General features: G+C 40.9%; 1 protein-coding gene across 1 annotated transcript; it reads left to right on the forward strand.

Annotated features, from left to right (window-relative positions):
• The first annotated feature begins 1,825 nt into the window (after positions 1-1,825).
• MATN3 (matrilin 3) lies at positions 1,826-19,328 on the forward strand. The gene is made up of 8 exons (XM_068937110.1): positions 1,826-1,939; positions 3,692-4,261; positions 7,881-8,003; positions 8,420-8,542; positions 10,557-10,679; positions 12,453-12,575; positions 16,836-16,941; positions 18,828-19,328. Exons 1-8 carry the CDS (start codon positions 1,843-1,845, stop codon positions 18,883-18,885), a joined length of 1,323 nt encoding a protein of 440 aa, XP_068793211.1. The 5' UTR covers positions 1,826-1,842; the 3' UTR covers positions 18,886-19,328.
• The last annotated feature ends 57 nt before the right edge of the window (positions 19,329-19,385 follow it).

Here is a 19,385-nt window from a genome sequence, read left to right on the forward strand (position 1 = left end):
CTGTACCTGAGGCTTCCAGCCCTCTGGGCAGGTTTGATGTCCGACAGCCTCGGAAACTAAGGGTAGGACAGACGCCCAGAAGGACTACAAAATTATTTATATTGGAAAATATCTGAAGTTCCATATATGTCATAACAACGTTGTTTTTGAGGCAACGTTGTCTTTCCATTCTTTCTCCTCTGTAATAGCAGGTAAAAGATACTTTTTGGTACTTGAATGTTCTGGTAATATATGTGAGCAGCAGTCAGCCTTCCACTACAAGGATGAAAGGGATATGTGATCAAATTTGTCTTTTTTTTTTTTTTTTTCTGTCCATAGTTTAAATTGCAACAGCATACAGATTCTTAGATACTTCAGCAGACTGGAGTTGTGTACCTCCTTCCTGTCCCTCTGACATGTTAAAAATGCCGTATATCATTACCACAGTATCAGTAGTTGCATCTCAGATAAAAACTAAGGAAGGAAAAAGCTGTCTGTAAGAGCAACTTAAACTGCAGGGTGCAAGAATATCTTGTGCCACTGTTCTTGCAGCATCCTGCTGTTCTAGTTACAGTACTCGCATAGTCATCTTTTTAACTGCCCTCAGTTCCTGACTTGTGAAGGACTGTGAGCTGCACTCCAGAAGAAACTGGAAAAGGGACTGTACTTAGATGCTGGCAAAAACTTTGTTAAACTGTGCAGCTTCTTGTGGGGAGCTGGAATGATACATGAAACTGAAGTGGTCCAATAAGTCACATAGCTGAAACTACTCAGGAATTATGTAATACTTAAAACATAGAGAATATTCGCTCTTGCCTAGATCTATTCAGCATTGCAAAATGAAGCCAAAAATCTGCTAATTCATTAGCGCTGTGAGTGGGCACAAAAGAAACTTTAAATGAAATAGTTGGATTTGAGCAGAGCACTTCAGACAATGGGTGGCCGTTGAGACTTCCCAAGCTATGGGTGGGTGAGCATATTGGTGTGCGGTGTTTGGCGGCAACAGGCAGTGCTTGAACCTCTTGTGCGTGTGCTTTTGCTCAGAGCTGCAGCCCCTCTGCGCGATGAAAGCTATTGTAGTCCACTGGGCCTTGTCATGTGGAGTTCCTCTATGTGAGTATTATTATTTCCCTCTTCCTTGCTTTAGTTCCAGGCTTTGCAAATGCAGCAATTACCTCTTTTAATGTGTAGTCAAGATAGTACTTGCTGCAGTGAACAATGGAATAAATACCTGCCGGGAGGGCTGTACCTCGGGGTGCGTGTTTTGCTTCTGTTCTAAATTAGTGCTGCCTGCTCCCAACAGAGGGGAGGGGAGGGGAGGAGAGGTGGTCCGGCCAAGGTGTGTTCGGAAAGTTTGCACTAAACTTCATAGTGGATTTGTGTTCCAAGCCCTGTTTTCAGTTAAGGCTTGCTGGAGCTTCCTCCAGGAACAGATAGGATTTACAGTGCTAGGAACCAGACAAGTAAGACATAGGCTAGACTTGAAAGCAGTGGAAAAACTGAGGTTGATCATGCTGCGAGTCCCTTCGGGGACTGAGCCCGACCCTTGCTTGAGACTAGAAGGCTGAAGGTAGCAAGCGGTTATCGAATTATTTCAACCAGAGGAGAAAGTGCGAATTCGTGTATTCCCCCCCCCCCCCGCCGTGAATTTTGGGCTCTGCCCTTGCAGGGCAGCGAGTCCCTGCAGCTGTGCTCTAGCCCTCAGCCGCAGCCTCGCCCTCCTTCCCTGGCAGGCGGGCCGAGCGCCCCGCGGAGGAGGCGAGGAGGGGCCGGTGCCGCCTCCTCACCCCGTGCCACCGCGGCCGGGAGCTTTAAAGGCGGCGGCGGCGGCGGCGGGGCGGCGGCGAGGCGGCTGGCGGCACCATGCGGCGGGCGCTCGGCATCCTCGGCTGCTGCCTGGCGCTGCTGCTGCCCGCGGCGCGGGGCTCCCCGGCGCGCCGGCCCGGCGCCGCCGCCGCAGGTACCGGAGCGCGGCCGCAGCCTCTGCTGGCGGCGGCCTTAGGATGCCTCCTTGGCGCTTAGGGCAGCGGGCCGTCGCGGAGAGGTTACGTCCCGGCGACTTCTCACCGTGGCTGTGCTGGCCCGAGGACATCGGCTTGGCGGCAGAAGTGCCAACTGCTTTTTTTTTTTTTTTTTTTTCCAAAGCTGATTTTACTAATCTCTTAAGTCTGCATAATTGTTCTCTGCCTGCACAGTGTAGTTTTCGAAGCGTTTCTCTTTCAGATTCACCGGAGGACTATGTTGCTCAGCAGCTTTGTCTGATTTTTCCAGCTGTAACTCCTAATTTAGAAAAGATAATTCTTCTGCCTACGCATCTTGAATGTGGTCTCGTTTTGTAGGAGAGACACCGTCTGTCTTTTTCTTTCATGTCTTAAGCTATGCTTGCAAGTACAAACGTTTCTCCTTATTTTGTCAACTTTCCAAAGGGCACAAAGGCATTCTTCTAAATCTTTATGCAAAATCTGTTATACGATGAGTGTAGAATTATATATAATACACCTGGATGGGATCCTAGATTCATCTAGTTGATTCGCTGGTCCCAATGCAAAAAAAAAGACATGCTACCGCATGATCAAGTAAATCAAGTAAGCTGTAGCCAGTCAGTCCCATAGCAGCTGGGAGATCTGCACGGATCCCAAGTTTAGGCAGTGTGTCCAAACTGAACACTTGACGTTTTGCTGTGTAATGTACTGTTGAGCAGGAATGTGTCTTTTGCAGAGATGCTGGTTTTGGTTTGTCTGTTGTTTTTTGCATCATTAGTACAAATTATAGTGTGATGGCATAAATTAAATTCATGGCTGCATCAAGGGCAGATTAGCATATCAGGATGGAACATATAGCTTACCTTGGTTAATGCTGCTATTTTGTTTCTTTTTAATCTTCCTGGAAGAAGAGATGCTTGTGCTGCCATTTGTGCTATGGCTTCTTTGGGTTTCCTTTTCATCAGTCTAGATTTCTATGTCAGTGAGCATAGTTTAGAAGTTGGGAATGTGTATGTAAATATTTGTTCATTTTTACATAGAAAATTACTTACATATAAAATTACATATAAGCATTACATATAAAAATGATGTGTTCAATTTTTTCTCCATAGAAGAAGCCATAGAAGCTTTAAAACAGTTACAACTTATATAGAAGCATTTATCACAATATCATCTGCATCTTGGTCCTGTTGGCTTTTATATCTTCTTGTTGTGTTCTTTGGATCGTGAATTACAAACAAGAAGCGATTTCTAATCATCAATCTGCTACGTCGTTACTATTAATAGCACATGTTATTAGGATATGTTCGCTACATCATCTAGCCAGTCGTTTTCTCACTGGATTTCTGTGGTTTAGAAAAATGGAATTCAGGCTTTCTCTTTATAAAAAGAACAAAAAATAAGCACATTTACATATCGCTGCTACACTTTTGTGTAGGCTGTTACATGCAAACTACAACCCTTTGTTTCATGGATACTTAAACATTTTGTGGGCTTAAATGTGGATCTATTTTTTTTAAAGTTTTCAAATGTTCAATTACTACTTGTCTAAATTAATATTTTAGATTTTCTAATATGTTGCTCACTGTCATTTTAAGCCTTTTCCTAGTAAATCAAGGGTACTTGTATTTATCTGGTAGGAGTAACCTCACAGCTTACAGCTCTCATGGCTCTGATGAGAGCTCTGGTTCTGTGTAGATGATCAAAGCATTTTCCTTCCTTCTTTACAGATGCTACTTGCAAGAACCGGCCGCTAGACCTTGTGTTCATCATAGACAGTTCCCGTAGCGTCCGAACTGAAGAGTTTGAGAAAGTGAAAATCTTCCTGTCAAAAATGATTGACACGCTGGACGTTGGTGAAAGAGCAACCCGTGTGGCAGTCATGAATTATGCCAGCACTGTCAAGGTAGAGTTTCCCCTCCGGACCTACTTTGATAAAACCTCTATGAAGGAGGCTATATCTCACATCGAGCCTTTGTCTGCTGGCACAATGACTGGCCTTGCCATCCAAACTGCTATGGACGAAGTCTTCACTGAGGAAATGGGTACTCGACCGGCAAACTTCAATATCCCCAAGGTGGTCATTATTGTGACAGATGGACGGCCACAAGACCAGGTTCAAGATGTGGCAGCAAGTGCCCAGGCAGCTGGCATTGAGATCTATGCCGTTGGAGTGGACCGGGCAGACATGCAGTCTCTGAGGATGATGGCCAGTGAGCCTCTGGATGAACACGTCTTTTATGTGGAGACCTATGGCGTGATTGAAAAGCTGACATCAAAATTCAGAGAGACTTTCTGTGGTAAGATGGTCATTCCAAGAGAGCAGTGTAATGCTCTTTTGGCTCCTGCTGTGGTTTCACTCCATAAGAAAGAAGTTTTTCTTTCTGAGATGCGTTATGCCTCGCGTTTAAATATTTCCTTTGCCATCAGTTGGGCAACCAAATCAAACCTTTTATTCAGTGGAGGCCAAGTAATGACCTTTCCCTTTGAAGAGTAGTCTTACCATATGAGTAACAGAACTGAGTTCAGTGGATCTTCTTGTGCAATCACGTACCACTTAGTGCAGGAGAAAGCACTGCAGTCTGGCTGCGATTCACCTACGCACACATACTGACTTGCTGGGAGAGCATATCGATCATTTCTTTTTCTGTGTAGCTAAGAAGGAAGCTAGGAAGGAAGGAGAGTGGGAGCGTGGTGCTGAAGGGCTCCTCTGAGACCTTGAGTCAGGAAAATCATTGCGGCATGTGAAATTACCACACTAGCTTGAGAAATCTGGTGCAGGATAAAGCGTAAGGTCACAATAGCATGGTATCTCAGGATGGGCTTTCACTCAACAAGCATTGCTATGCCATTTCAGGGTGCCAGAGTATCACCTTTTCCTGTGTTTCTCTGTGGCTTGATTTTGGCAAGGATCTTCATTTTGGCTGTATCTGCAGCTTTTAAGGGCTCGGTTGAATTAGCTTAACTCTTTGAGGGCAGGACTTGAAAAAATGCTGCATGACAATGATTTGAGTGAGAACTCCACTAACGATGCTAAGCCAGTGTAGGATATTATTGTCATTTACAAAAAAAGCACGGTGTACCTGGAATATTTAGAGTTGCCTGTAGAGAGCTATGTCACAGCCATACCAACAGAAAATCAAACTATACAGTTTGACAGTTAAAAAACTTGTATAAAGTAGATTGTTCTAGTTAATTTCTAACCAAGTGACTTGTAAAATACATCTCCAGGAATTAATGGGTAAAATGAGATATAAAGAACAATAGCGAGAGAATTAAAGCAATAGCCATTGCCTTGGGAGTTTGGCTGGCAAGAATGTGATACTTAGCTATTTCAACACCTTACTGAAAATTACCACCATAGCTTTTGTATATATTTAGAGTGAATAATGTGTTTAGAGTGAATAGACTTCTTTTTCTAGGTATGAAATAAACTTGTAGGACCATCTGTAGACAGGACCCTTGGCCCAATAATTAACATAGGAAACGCCTTGAGGTTTGGCTTGACATCATATTGCGTTACTGATGTGACCACATCCTCTCTTTCATCTCTTGAAGTGGGTACAAGTCCCCACCTAGCTGGACAGGTATGTGTACTATGGAAATAGCACTAAATTTTCCACCTATATTCTAGCCAAAAGAAGTTCTTTCATAGCACCGAAGAAAAATCTCTTATTCTTAAAAGTAAAGTTTTTGTGCCTAAATATAAGAATTGTGCCCCCTCTAAGCTGGAGGATAAACCAAAGAGAGCTGAAAGAGAGCAAAGCAAAGAGAATATAATCCCAGCGTAGCTCTGAGTTTCTTGCGTGCTACTAGCCAGAATCCATCCTTAGGATTTATGAAGAAAAATTGGGTAAAGCAGAATAATCTTCAAAAGGTTCTTACACACCAAACGGATTTAAGAGGGTCTTGTAAGAAAGTGGGCAAATGGTCCTCTCCAGGTCCAGACCGCTGTTTGGTCAGAGAGAAATCTAGACTCACCAGTGACAGCTAGGATTTTCTTTGCATTGGCCGAGCCAAATAAATTTGTTTGTAGGGTGAACAGAAAACAGGAAAACCAAGCTTCAGGGGAAAAATAGTTGGCTAATATCAAGTTGTTGGTGCATTGAGAGCATCATTCAAAGTGAGAATATCGTGGACATGGAAAATCTTGGCCTCGAACCGCAGTTCAAGTCAGTGGAAGCTTGACTTTCCTACCACAAAAATGTGACCACTTGAGCTTCAGCTTCCCAGCTCCGCTTGAAAATATAATCCATAGATTTTGTTCATAAGTCATTGAGTTGAATTGTTATTCCCCAGGGTGTAACACAGTGAAAAGACAGTGGCTTGGTTTGAGCTTTTTACTGCCGATACAAAGAGAGGATATGTTTTCTGTCAGCCTTATTAAGGGACATCTAACTCTTCCACATTTTAGAAAATAGGAAATGTTGCCTTGCATTCAGAAATAGATGAAAAAATTCAAGCACTCTTGTTTCTCGCTTCTTATTTCACCAATACAGCTTTGGAGGTTGATTTTACCAGCAGTCCATATCTATACTGCTACCACTCATCTAAATAAAATCTCAGGTAATGACTCAACAGGCCTGTCTTTCCATTTTTCCTCCTCTTCCCTCTTCCTTTTTTCATCTCATCTGAATTTTGCCATTTAAAAATCATACAAGTTTTGGCTAGTATCTAGGTTTCCTTTATGGTCAATGGAGAAAAACAGGCATGTCTTGAGGTGGTCTACAGAAACAGCAGACTCCAAAACTAAATACGGCTTGAGGAAACATTGGTCAGAGGTTTACACATTGGTACACACAGCATTAGTGGAGTAGTTAGACCATCACAGAAGGAAAAGACAGCTAGCACACACATTGCATCGCAGGGACAGCCGAGCATTGTAACGGTCATTTTGTCGGCCCTGTCGCAGCAACAGACATATGCAGATGCCATCCATCGTATTGCTTTTCCTATCACCATTTTCTCGGTTTTTGCAATCTGATGAGATAACCTTAGTGTTCCCTGGTGAGTTAACTTGCCCCTTAAAATTTAATCTCATTTTGCAGCTTAAGTTTCTCGGTTCTCTAGGTTTGGCCAATATTTCTGCACTTTCTTTTATTTAGGAGGTTCATGTGCCTGTAAAGCTACTCTGCTATAGGAACTTTCCTCCATATACTCTTTTGGAGCTGACTATTTAAACCTGGCGGAGCTGGGTAGCTGCAGCTCTAACATGTGAGTTTGCATTGGCTGGTCTCTTTGCAGGCTGGTGCATCTACTGAACCATCGGTACGCAGACACTCTTTTTACCCCCGGGAAGATAATGTGTCATCCTAATATTATTTTAATGTTCCTCCTAGTCTTGATGCTCATTCTATTGTAATTTACTTTTTTTTTTGTGCTTTCTGTCACATTTCAGTTTACATGAGAGTGTTTTTTTCCAAGGCAACAGGAATTTATAAATCTGGTTATATGCCAGAGAGCAGAATTTCGTTAGCTCAGCTCGTTAGCAGATAGTGATTGATATGTTTGTAAATGGGGTTATTTAACGTTTGCCAGTAACGGAAAGGGAATGGAAACAATAATCCAGAGGGGTCTTGCCAGTGCTGAGTTCCCGTTTCCAATGGTAAATGTAAATACTTAAAATCTCTCTCCCAGTTGCACTCCTTTTGCAGATTACTCTTGTCTTTCTGCCACCTCAGGCCCTGACTGACCGTGGTGCAGTAACGTCAAGGCTATTGAGGACATCTTTATTCTGGCTACTCAAACGATGCCGAAGCTGCCATTAACTTTTTTGATAAGGATACAGCACTGCAATTTATTGCTACTAATCCAGCAAGCAGTTCAAGATCTGAAGGAGTTTTGTAACCATAAAATATTAATGAATGTTTCTTTACTTTGGAATGACTGACGTGCTTTTTCTGTAAATGCCCTTTGTAGCGGTGAACATGTGCGCGCTTGGGACCCATGACTGTGAGCAGGTCTGTGTGAGTAGTGGCGGATCCTATGTTTGTGATTGCTATGAAGGCTACATGCTGAATCCGGATAAGAGATCTTGCTCAGGTAAGGATCTAGTACTCCCTCAGTAAATGTATTCAGGTAGAAAAAAAAATCTCTTTTTAACAAAGTAGTAAGATTTTGATAAACTACTTTTGTACTTTCGCTGAAACAGTGCGCATCTGTATCTCAACGATAAATCTAAGTTTGCCACAAGTAGTGGTGACAGGTTGTTTGATTTCATCAATATCCTTTCTGTTATGACTACAGGTGAGGCATTCATTAGGGCTGGATGCCAAAACAAAATTTTCAGATGACACTGTATAGATATTTTCTCCTACCACTTATTCTAGTTCCTTAAATTACTATCGCTGTTTCTTGGTTGATTCCGAATGGCAATATATTTGTAAACATGAATATCTGCTCCATCTAAAAATGATTTCTGTTAACAACGAACTGTTTCTCTTGCATGCCTTTCACAGCTGTGGACACGTGTGCACCTGGAAGGCATGAGTGTGATCAGGTCTGTGTGAGTAACAACGGATCATATAGCTGTGAATGTTATGAAGGCTACACCCTGAATCCAGATAAGAAGACTTGCTCAGGTAAGAACTGAAGACTACTTTAACGTACAAATTTCATAGAGACGTGGATACATTCTTTCTGAGTTACCTTTGTTGCTTCTGTTCGAAAAACTGCTTGTAGGCATCAGCTCTTAAAACAGGAGTTCATCTGTAGCCTTTCTCCTTGTTTCCAATAACAATTTGAAACACCTCATTTAAAAAGCAAAGTTTTTGTTTAAATGTGTTAATTAAAAGATACAGTTTGGCACTCACTTGCCATTTTATGGTCTGCAGAGTATTTTAGAAATACCACTAATCCCTGGGAAAGGATGAACCCATGCCAGGTATGTCGACCAGCACTGTCTCCCCCTCGCTCCAAGACCCCTGCCTCCTGCCCTGTTCCAGGCGGGAACACTGCTTGACCAATCAGAGCCTGCCAACTTCTGGATTGGCCGGCTAGTGTCGCAGAATCACGCAGAATCACAGAAGGGTTGAGGTTGGAAGGGACCTCTGGAGATCATCTAGTCCGACCTCCCTGCTCAAGCAGCGTCCTCTAGAGCATATTGCCCAGGATCACATCCAGACGGGTTTTGAATATCTCCAGCGAAGGAGACTCCACCACCTCTCTGGGCAACCTGTTCCAATGCTCTGCCACCCTCACAGTCAAGAAGTTTGTCCTCAGGTTTAGGTGGAACTTCCTGTGGTTCAGTTTCTGCCCGTTGCCTCTCGTCCTGTCGCTGGGCACCACGGAGAAGAGATTGGCCTCATCCTCTTGACACCCTCCCTTCAGATACTTGTACACGTTGATGAGATTGCCTCTCAGTCTTCTCTTCTCCAGGCTGAACAGGCCCAGCTCTTGCAGTCTTTCTGCAGAGGAGAGATGCTCCAGTCCCCTAATCATCTTTGTAGCCCTCCACTGGCGGGCTACAAGAGTGTCAAGAGTGGGGCTACAAGAGCGTGGCTACAAGAGTGTCAAGAGACTTGAGTTCTGATTGGCCCCTGATGAGACACAGGTAGCCTCAAGGCCCAATAGCATGTGATGCCTCAAGGCAATGCTCCCTGCGGACCAGTTTGCCTATGGGCCCAATGCTTTGCCACCTTCTTTATGGTGGCTTCTCCTCCACGGCCCTTCTGTCAGGCAGCCATTGCTGGAGCGTGAGTCCCCTGAGAACTTAAAATCTGATGATTTTCCCACATCCTCTCTGTTTCCCCTATTAAAACGCAGTTGCATTTATACAGCTTGCTGCTACTGCTACTAAGCCATGGAGGCCTCTATAATATAGCAACCACAATCTTCCACCTGAAGCAGCTTCTTGCTTTGCTAATCCTTGAATTTTCACCTAGAAAGTGATACCAGCTATAAAAAGTTTCTCCCAAAATTATTTTCTGGTGTTGTTCCTTTAAATCCAGAAGGTTTGAACAGATGAATAGAGTAACTATTTTTATAAGTGGTAAGTGCATCCCTCTCTTTGAGAGCAGGTCAGTATTCTTCATGATGAAGTTTTCACTCTTCTTATTTCTGAAGAGCGAAGATAACCTCCTAGTGCTTTTGCACTGTTTTTTGTTTTCACTAGGCTTTATAACTCCGGTCCATTTAATAGCATTTGCACATATCATAACTGGCATTTTGTGCCAACCGTCAGCTCATGGGTGAAAGTATGAAGTTAAATTTGAATTTGCCGTAGTTAAATGCTAATATTGCAACATTCAACAACTTCTGCCTTGACACATTACAGTTTACTGCTAGTCCTCAGTATGATGTTTTAGCTTCATTTTGTGTGAGGCTATTCGAGGCAGTCAGAATTGCTGATGAAAATCAGACTGCATGAGACACAGTATAATACTGTCTTAGAGTATGGATATCTGCCCCCTACATTAAATAATTAGTAATTGAATTAAGTTGTCTGCAGCATAGTATAATGATAGTAGTAGGGCACTAGTTGAATTGTAATTTGAGTCCTAATTAAATTGTATGTATAAATGCTGAAGTATTTAAGATGCTAGAGTGTTTGGGAAGGATTAATAGGTTTCTTCTCTAAAACATGGTTCATCATAGCTACGGACGTGTGCGCACCTGGAAGGCATGACTGTGGACAGGTCTGTTTGAGTAATGATGGATCCTACAGCTGTGACTGTTACGAAGGATACACTCTGAATGCAGATAGGAAGACTTGCTCAGGTAAGACTTGATCAAGGAAATATTGTGATCAGCTAAAAACAAGTAATTCTTTTTAATAAGGTCAATTTTTGTTATTTTTCTGAGAAAGTACCCAAGAGTTTCTGTGCAACTCCTGAAAACACAGTGCAACTTTAATTTTTTCTTCATTTCCAATAACTATTTAAGAAATGTGACCCTTCTACAGTTGTGTGAAGCTTATAATTGCTATGGTTAAAATACCACGTGACATTTCCCTCAGGACTTCACAGTATTTTTACAGACATGGGGCAAGAAGTGCCATATCCACCTGAGAGAGAAAGATAATATATTTGGTGAGAATATGTGATGTGCACTATCAGTGCCAGGGAGCTCTGCTGTAAACCAGCACAAGGGAACGAGAGGAAGAAGATCAAGGACTGTGCTCTAAAGACTGTTTACAGTCTATATCATGATGAGTGTGATCACACTTTCTTGTGGACGTGTTTGGACCACAAAAAATGCTCCAGCCTTAGGGCTCCAGAACCTAGAGACAAATGTTCTTTCCCAGCGCTGGGCTTTTGTGAAGAATATGAACATACACATAGGTGATACTTAAGGATGAATATATTAATATATAGTACATACAAATTAATTTGTATTATATAGCATTTTCATTAAATTAGGATTTGAACTTTACTCTTCATCTTTTTGTATGTCTCATTGATGATCTATTTTCACAACTTCTTTTTTCCACTTTCATCATACTCCTGTTCCTTACTTTAGTTTATGTGATAAAGTGCTGAACCTAGGCTTCTAATTCCAGGAGATTTCTAGGCAAGTCTTTCCAACTAAGTTGTAGGTCTTACAGCTCTGAGAGGCAAAGACATCTCCTTAACATTTAGTCCTGGCTATTTTAGGAGCTGGTTTGGTAAATACTGTTCCTAAGATTAACTCTTACCTGCTGTTATATGGGGGCAATAAACATCTATAACATGAATTCAGTTTGGCATCCCCTTTTGGAGTCCAATCATGAATCTTATTTCATAGCACTGACTCCCCCCCCACCCCCGTATATTCACATTTCAGATAATTTTTCCCAAATATGCTTGTTTTTTTTCCTTTTGAATCTCATTTTGCAGTATGCTGCTAATGATTTCTTAACCATCCAGGTCTCTCTGATATAATAAAAAAAACAGCCTAGATCCAGGAAAGGCTTGCGCCTTACTGAATCTCCTTACTGCAAAGATACCCAAATATAGGAACTTCTCAGCTTGCTTTTTGGAGCTGACGTGTTAAATTGGCAGAGAACATCAGCTCCACACATAAAGCACCCACTTTGTAACTGGTAGTCAGGGTAACATCTCTTTTTTTTTTTTTTTCAGCAGCCATGTATACTCTTCTGTTTATGGTCGTTTTACTCCATAAAACAGTGGCTTATCCAGTGCAATTAGAATTGAAATAATGCCAAATACTCTCTTAAAATCCAGATATTTGTTCTCTGAAATTCTTTTGGATAATTACTTTGTAACTGGGTCATTGCTAGTTCAGTTCCTTTTGCAATCTGTTAGGACTGCAAAGAAGTATTGCCAGTGTACCAAAGGTCACGTCAACTTTGTGGAGTTTGTAGCCAGATAAAAACACACTCTGTACACCCTACCATGGCTAACAGCCATTGTATGGCTGACATGCAATGAAATGGTCCTGATTTGAATCCAACTGAAGAAATGTTTGTAAATGTGAATTACTAAAACCAAATAAATAGTCTAAAGTTTGAGGAGTGATTAATATTCTTCTCTTTGCAAATGCCTTTCTCAGCTGTTGACATGTGTGCACCAGGAAGGCATGACTGTGAGCAGGTCTGTGTGAGAGATGATCTATTCTATACCTGTGATTGCTATCAAGGCTACACCCTGAATCCGGACAAGAAGACTTGCTCAAGTAAGGATAGATTGCTGTTTCCTGTCCCTCTGTACCCTCCTCAGCTAGGAAAATGTACTGAAATAGCTCTGATTATCAGATTAGTATATTGGATTTGTTTGAGAAATTTACATGTGCCATTGTTAGTGTTATAAGACCGTTCCTTGTCACTCTTTTTCATTTTGAGCAGCAAAGAGACATACAGCACTTTATCTGCAACAGTGTTAGTAACTACCCATCATTTGGTCCTTATTTCTCATCTTAAAGCTAATAACTTACACTGTTTTTCACAAACTTTAATTGTGCAACATTCAGCAAACCCAGAACTGAGAAATAATTGAAGAGAGAAGAGCAGGGATTAGCTACACCCTTTGTAGTACAGCGCAAACTGCAGACCACCATGCAGGAGACAGCTTGGAGAGGATGTCCTCTCCTCCAGGCTGCACTTTATTTTGCTCTTTGCTACTTTAGCTTGTCAATAACTTTATGTAATAGTAAAAATGTACAATTACATTCTAAAAGCATTTATTTCTAGTATCCTTACTGCAAACTTGCTCTGTTCTGGATACTTTTCCTAGCACATCTTTGGAAGTGATCTGGTCCTTCATAGGGGTAGGCAGCTGCAGCCAGAATGAGCACAGATTGTACAAAGTAAGGGCTGAAAGACACCCAGTAAGACAGTTAGTTCATCTCACTGCTGCAAGACAGGATCAATTATATATCTCAGCAGTTCCTGAGAAAAGTACAGGTAGTACAGGTTCCCAAATGGAAAAGTATTGCTCTTATGAAGCGTTCAGAGACGCTACCATGTTATGGGATGACTGTTTCTCCAAAATGTATTTCATAGGAACTGATGTATGTGCACCAGGGATGCATGAGTGTGAGCAGGTCTGTGTGAGTAATGACAGATTGTATACCTGTGACTGCTATGAAGGCTTTACCTTAAATCCAGATGAGAAAACATGCTCAAGTAATAATTTCATGAGGTTTTTTTCCTAAATATATTTACTAAAGTACCCCTCCTTAATGTGTGAAATCCTTTTAATCTCTTTGAGAAACTTTCCATCAACTCACTAACTCCTTGAAAGTGTAATCCATTTTCATTCTTTTCTGCCTGTTTTCAGTAATGTTTTGAACTAGTTTGATCCTTCTTGTTTAGTTATAGCTGTTATATATTTCAAATTAGACTTTAGTCTTACCTATCACCACACTTTTAAGGACTTCACTGTACTTAAAAAAAATCTGTTATAATCTGTATTTCCTTATGAAGTGGTAATAATTAGGGGATTGGTAAGGTTTGGCATCTAGGGTGTCTGTCCTCTGGGGTGTGGGACTCAAGTTGCATAGCAGCACACAGACGATAGGGGAGAGGAAATAGCAGTGGTGTTAGAAGAGCTACTGCAGTGATAAACTGTATGATCTCTTCCACTCCTCCCAGGTGAGTGGGACAGGCATGAACATGCTAATTGCTATTGTTTCACATGGATAAGAATGGTATAAACTACTCACAGTTCCTCTGCATCCTTTGTAATGTAGAATCATAAGAGAAATTAGGTTGGAAGGGACCTCAGGGGATTCCTGGTCTGACCTCCTGTTCAAGGCAGGAATAACTTTGGCATTAGATCAAGTTACTAAGGGCCTAGTGTCAGAGTAAAGTATAAAATAGGCAAATATGGCCAAACATCATTCTGCAAAAAATAGTAATTTTTTGTAGGTTTGGACTTCCTTAAATACAGAAACACAGCATCAAAGTACAGCTCTAGCATGTTTTTTTCTGACTTGTTGGGCATCGTAATGACAATTGGTGTGCCCAAGATTTTTGAATATCAAATAGTGGAAGATCATAGATTTCACTGAAAGACTGCAGAAGACTTCAGGATACCCATGGAGGATCGCCATATGGAAAAGTAATTTGGTTGAAAAGTAATTTGGTTACAACATGTAATGCACGGACGATCTGCATCTGACACTGCAGAATTTAAATATGCGAATATGAAAACTTTACTGGCAGTCCATTGGAAACCAACCATGTTGGCGTGATATTTTGAACTGGCCTTCCTCCAGATGAATCTTGAATAGTTCTTTTTTGTACATTGGCCATAAAGCCAGTGGAATGTTCCAAAGAAGGGAGCTGAGCAAATACAAGTTCAGTGAAATCAAGGAGACACCAGTTTCAACATTGGCTCTAAGACAAGTGAGTTTCTGCAGCATTAGAAAGGAGTATGTTCATAGATTTTTTTTTTTTTCAGTGAAACACTGAAGGAACAAACTTTTCAAATGGATACATTTTGATCCTTTAATTCAAACAGCTGTCAGTTTCTTTGCAAAATGAAAGTATTAACAGCATGATAAACAAAGAGAGGAGCTAAAATAATTTTGAAAAGATAAATTGTATCCAGGTATAATATTTCTATTCTTTTGTTATTATAATGCTCACATAATTTATTTAGCAATGATTAGCTATGCATGTATGTATCGAGAGAAAAATAATTGAATAATCTATTGTCATTGCCTTTGTAGGCAATGTAAAAAGGCACGTATGAAGAGACAGGTATTATATACAAATGATCCCTCTCGATACCTTGTTGAGAGGGTCTTTCATAATTGTAGGTCCTCTTTTAAGGAGGCTCTGCCTTTCAAAGTTTTTTACTCTACTGTCAGAGTTACAAAGTAACCTCACTGTAGTAGCTGTGCTTCAGTAGCTGCTGCTATGGTTGTTCTTTGCTCTGCCACAAATGTAACGTGGTGCTGCTTGCCTTAAATCTTATTTTCTTTATGGAATAGGTGGGGTTAAATTGCCTTTCATTTGCTGTAGCTAAGAACTCTTAACCATCAGCTGATGCCTGACACATTATTATGCCATAGTCACATTATATATCTCTGAGCCCTTTCTGAGCACCCACAGTTTTGTGGCAGACTCTGGAGATAAAGGAATTCTTGAGGACAGCTGAGCCACTGGCTCTCTGTGGACTTGGAAGACTGAGCTCAAGACCTAGAAATGGATTAACTGGAATCGTTGCAAAGTACAAAAATGATTGTTTTGTCTTCCTTGAGAGACTCATCACTTCTCCATCGTACCAGCTGGCTCTTCCATTACTACTATAGCATCTTTCCACGACATTTTAAATTTATTTTGGCCGATTTGAACATTGTTGTTTCTTCCATATGTAACATGGGAGTGGCCTTGTGTTCATACGTCTTAATGAATCAAGATTGATATTCCATACGCATGCATACTGCTAATGTTACATGCCAAAGGTACTTGTAAGGTGAAATCCATTGGTGATTTCACTGAAACTCTATTGCTTACAATTTACATTTAATATGTGCTCCTGCTTTCATTTTTGCATTATTTATAAAGTGGTAAATACAAGTCTTAATGCTTTCCTAAGCTGAGATGTAAGTACTTAAATTACACCCATATTTCAGAAACTCATCCAAACTGGCTAATTTTGACCACCACCCAACTCTTCATGTGCCTAAAAATCACTAGATGCCTCCTTGCTTGTCTTGAAAACTCCCCGAAGGCTTAACTTTGGACATTCATGTATGCTCGGAAGTGCCATGTTTGACATTGCTATGATACCCCAAATGCCATTACATTAAAGGTCTGACAGGAGAGTAAGCTTAATTCTTCTCAAGACAAGTCCCAAAACTTAGTCATGGTCTTGAATACAACTTATTTAATAGATTTTGATTACAGTGATACCAGTACCCTTCTTGCGTGGACAGTTTGATGGTCAAAAAAGTACTTCTCACGAGACAGAGACCTGTTCTTCTCAGTCTGAGGCATTTGAACGCACTCATTCTACTTCCCAGGAAAGTGCCCTAATTTTTAGGGTGCTGGATATTCTGGATGAGAGTGAGAGAGAGAGAACAGGCAAAAGGAAGATTCACTCTACTCTGCTGACTAGAGTAGCTAGGGGAGGCCCTGCACCCAGGTCTCCATCTATGTTTTACTCAGTAATGGTCTAATTTTAGAAGTGCAGAGAGGTTCTAGGTAGGTAGGCTAGGAACTCCCAATTTTGCCTCCTCCTCAGAGTCAAGCTCTCTCACATGTCCTTTTTATGGACCTATAACACTTGTGACTCTGGCTACGTGCTGGTCTCTATCTGCTGGCAGAGACAGAGGATGCGCTCTCTCCTTCCCGACCGTCCTATATTCCAGTGGTTACTGGAGTCTCACGTGATGGGTTCAAGCGCCTTTGGAGAAGCACAGATTTTCCTGGGATTTAAATATCATAAATATCATAAATATTCTAAATGCTGTTTTCTCTCTTAGGGGCTACAACAAGCAGTCTTGTAACAACTGAAGAGTCCTGTAAGTGTGAAGCTATAGCTGCACTGCAGGACTCGGTCACCTCACATCTCGAAGCTCTAGCCACGAAACATATCCTTTTTCTTACATGATCCTCTGTACTCGGGTGTTTTCTGGCATTTTAGAGGTAGCTGTTTTGATGTAAGTCAGGGAAGGAACATACCTCACAACGGAAGGTATTTTTTTGGTGATTTTGGAAATGTTTTGGAGCAAAATTTTGTGTGTTGCAAACAGCATTATAATGTTTTCCTATTTCCTTGAAGTGTTCTAATATTGATGTAGAGATAAAATGCACGTGCCTACATCACCCAGATTAGGTATGCTATGCTGAACATGAAGCATTGCTCTGTTTTTAATTCTTCAGATGACTTTTACTGTAACAGCAAATGCTCAGTTTGGAGCCCTCCTATTAGTAGGTGGCATATGCCCCAAAATTTCCAAGGCACCTTCAGAGGCACCATTATACCAGTCTAACCAGCTGTGGTATTTCTCTGCCTTCCAACTCCACAGAGAGGCAGCGTGCCAAACAATTTTCATGCTAGTTTTTCTTTTTGGTAAAAATCTGTTAGCCTATTAATATCCAGCTGTTGGGATATATCAGGTCACTGATAGAATGGGGCAGTTGTGTGGTAAGGTGCTGAATGGGGATGCGCTGGGTAAGGATCAGGGTTATGGGACATCTGAGGTGTAGACTGGTGGGTGTCAGTTATGCTGCACTGGAACTTGCTAGCTTCATTCACTATAGTGTGGCTCCTGTAGGCAGTCAAGAGAAATGTAGTTAGTCCCTAGGTTAGACGTTTAACAAACACGTAAGAGGAAAAAAAAATTATAGTGGTGAATTCTGTGGTACAGTAGCAGACCTGAATGCTGGAATAAATATCCTCAAATGGCATGAAAAGAACTAATAACTGGAAGCTAAAGTTGGGCAAGATACGATTCAAAAGAAGATACAGTTCTTAATAGTGAGAGTAATTGAGCACTGTGACAATTTACCAAGGGTTGTAGTAGATTTTTCATCACTGTATGCTTTTATTTTGAGGCTACATACCGTTTTCTGTAAAAGGCGCTCTTGTTCAAATAGGAATTAATTTAGCAGAGTTCTGTTTGTGGTTGTCATCACGACCCTTGAGGAGTCAGATTAAAGGAAGAGTTGGGTATTTAGTATTAATTAAAGAAGGGGAGCAAAGCAGGAGAGTAAGTTTTCTGTGGTATACACTATTTATGTAGTTAAATGAATCTTTCAGTTCACCAAAGTTTTTGAAAGCCAAACTGAAAACTTCTACCAAGGCCATAAGACATTCCCAGTTCTCGAATAAATTCAAAGTCATTTTTATAAGGTCTAATTGGAAATCCCTCTACTTTCAGAGTGCCTGGAATTCAGTTTATCTGACTGGGAAAGGTGAAGGGAATACTCTGATTTTGTGAGATTTTAATGTTGTTCCAGGGAATCTAAGTAATTAAAACTGAAGGCCAAGACAATTAAACCTGTCATGTCATCTCAATAGCAGGATATCCTTCAGAGAACAGGCAATCTCTTTGCCCCAAAGCACTAACGTCAAGCACGAAAATGTGGTCGTTTCAAGTTAGGAATATACTGTACTACAAAGAACTGATGCTTTCTTTCAAAGTTTTTCCCTGCTGGGCAATTTTTATCCTTAGTGTCTTTTCAAGACAAGCTGGAAAATGAAGCAGAGACAAACTCCTCCTGGTCCTGAGCTCTAAATGACACATGATCCAACTTCTTATAAGAAACTAGGTTTGATGAGATAAGTTAGAGAGTTGCCAGAGCTTGACAGATCTCTCAGATGTTTTGAAATCTCTAGGTGCTCTTTCACTGTCCAAGCATTTATTGAGCTCATGTAGAAAAGAGACACTTGTTTAAAATGCAATAATGAGAAAGATTACACATAAACCAAACTTCATAAATATCTATTATATTGTCCTTAACAACAGACCACTAGATGAAGTGTCTGAGAAGTTGCAAGCATATCAAGAGAGACAGCAGATTGTCTGAGCTATCATTCTACTTAATTTTAAAATACTCTTTCCAAAGCATTCCTTTTTATTGCATTCAGCAAGCTTTATTTCGTTGCATAGCTTACAAAACAGCAGTTGGTTTGGTATTATTGACCAAACGTCAAGAAGACTTCAAGAAGACTTCAGGAAGACTTCAATGGTCTCAATAATACAGTGACCCTGTGGGTCTTCATGTGCGGCCACTCTGTAACTGTAAAGCTATCTATACTTGCTGTACTTCACTCAGTACTACAAGTAGTACAGTATGTACTTTTTTCTGCAGTAGCTGTATTTTTATTATATTATTTAAAAGTAAATACAGGAAAAAACTATTTTTGAATTCATACAGTATATCACATCATATAAAACTGTGAAAGGGAAAGGCAAAGTAAAAAAATTGCCTATAGCATCTGTCCATTAAATGGAAGAGGCATTTGGGATCTTGTAACTTATTTTAATAAAATAAAGATCAGCACACTAGAGTTGGACACTTTTTTT

This window comes from Struthio camelus, chromosome 3 (genome assembly GCF_040807025.1).
Source record: "Struthio camelus isolate bStrCam1 chromosome 3, bStrCam1.hap1, whole genome shotgun sequence".
Classification (NCBI taxonomy): domain Eukaryota; kingdom Metazoa; phylum Chordata; class Aves; order Struthioniformes; family Struthionidae; genus Struthio; species Struthio camelus.

Excerpts from the sequence above, each read along its gene's own strand:
- MATN3 (XM_068937110.1), top strand. The coding sequence starts at position 1,843 with ATGCGGCGGGCGCTCGGCATCCTCGGCTGCTGCCTGGCGCTGCTGCTG. Across the intron at positions 4,262-7,880 it reads ATTCAGAGAGACTTTCTGTG|CGGTGAACATGTGCGCGCTT; the intron begins GTAAGATGGTCA and ends TGCCCTTTGTAG. Across the intron at positions 10,680-12,452 it reads AGATAGGAAGACTTGCTCAG|CTGTTGACATGTGTGCACCA; the intron begins GTAAGACTTGAT and ends TGCCTTTCTCAG.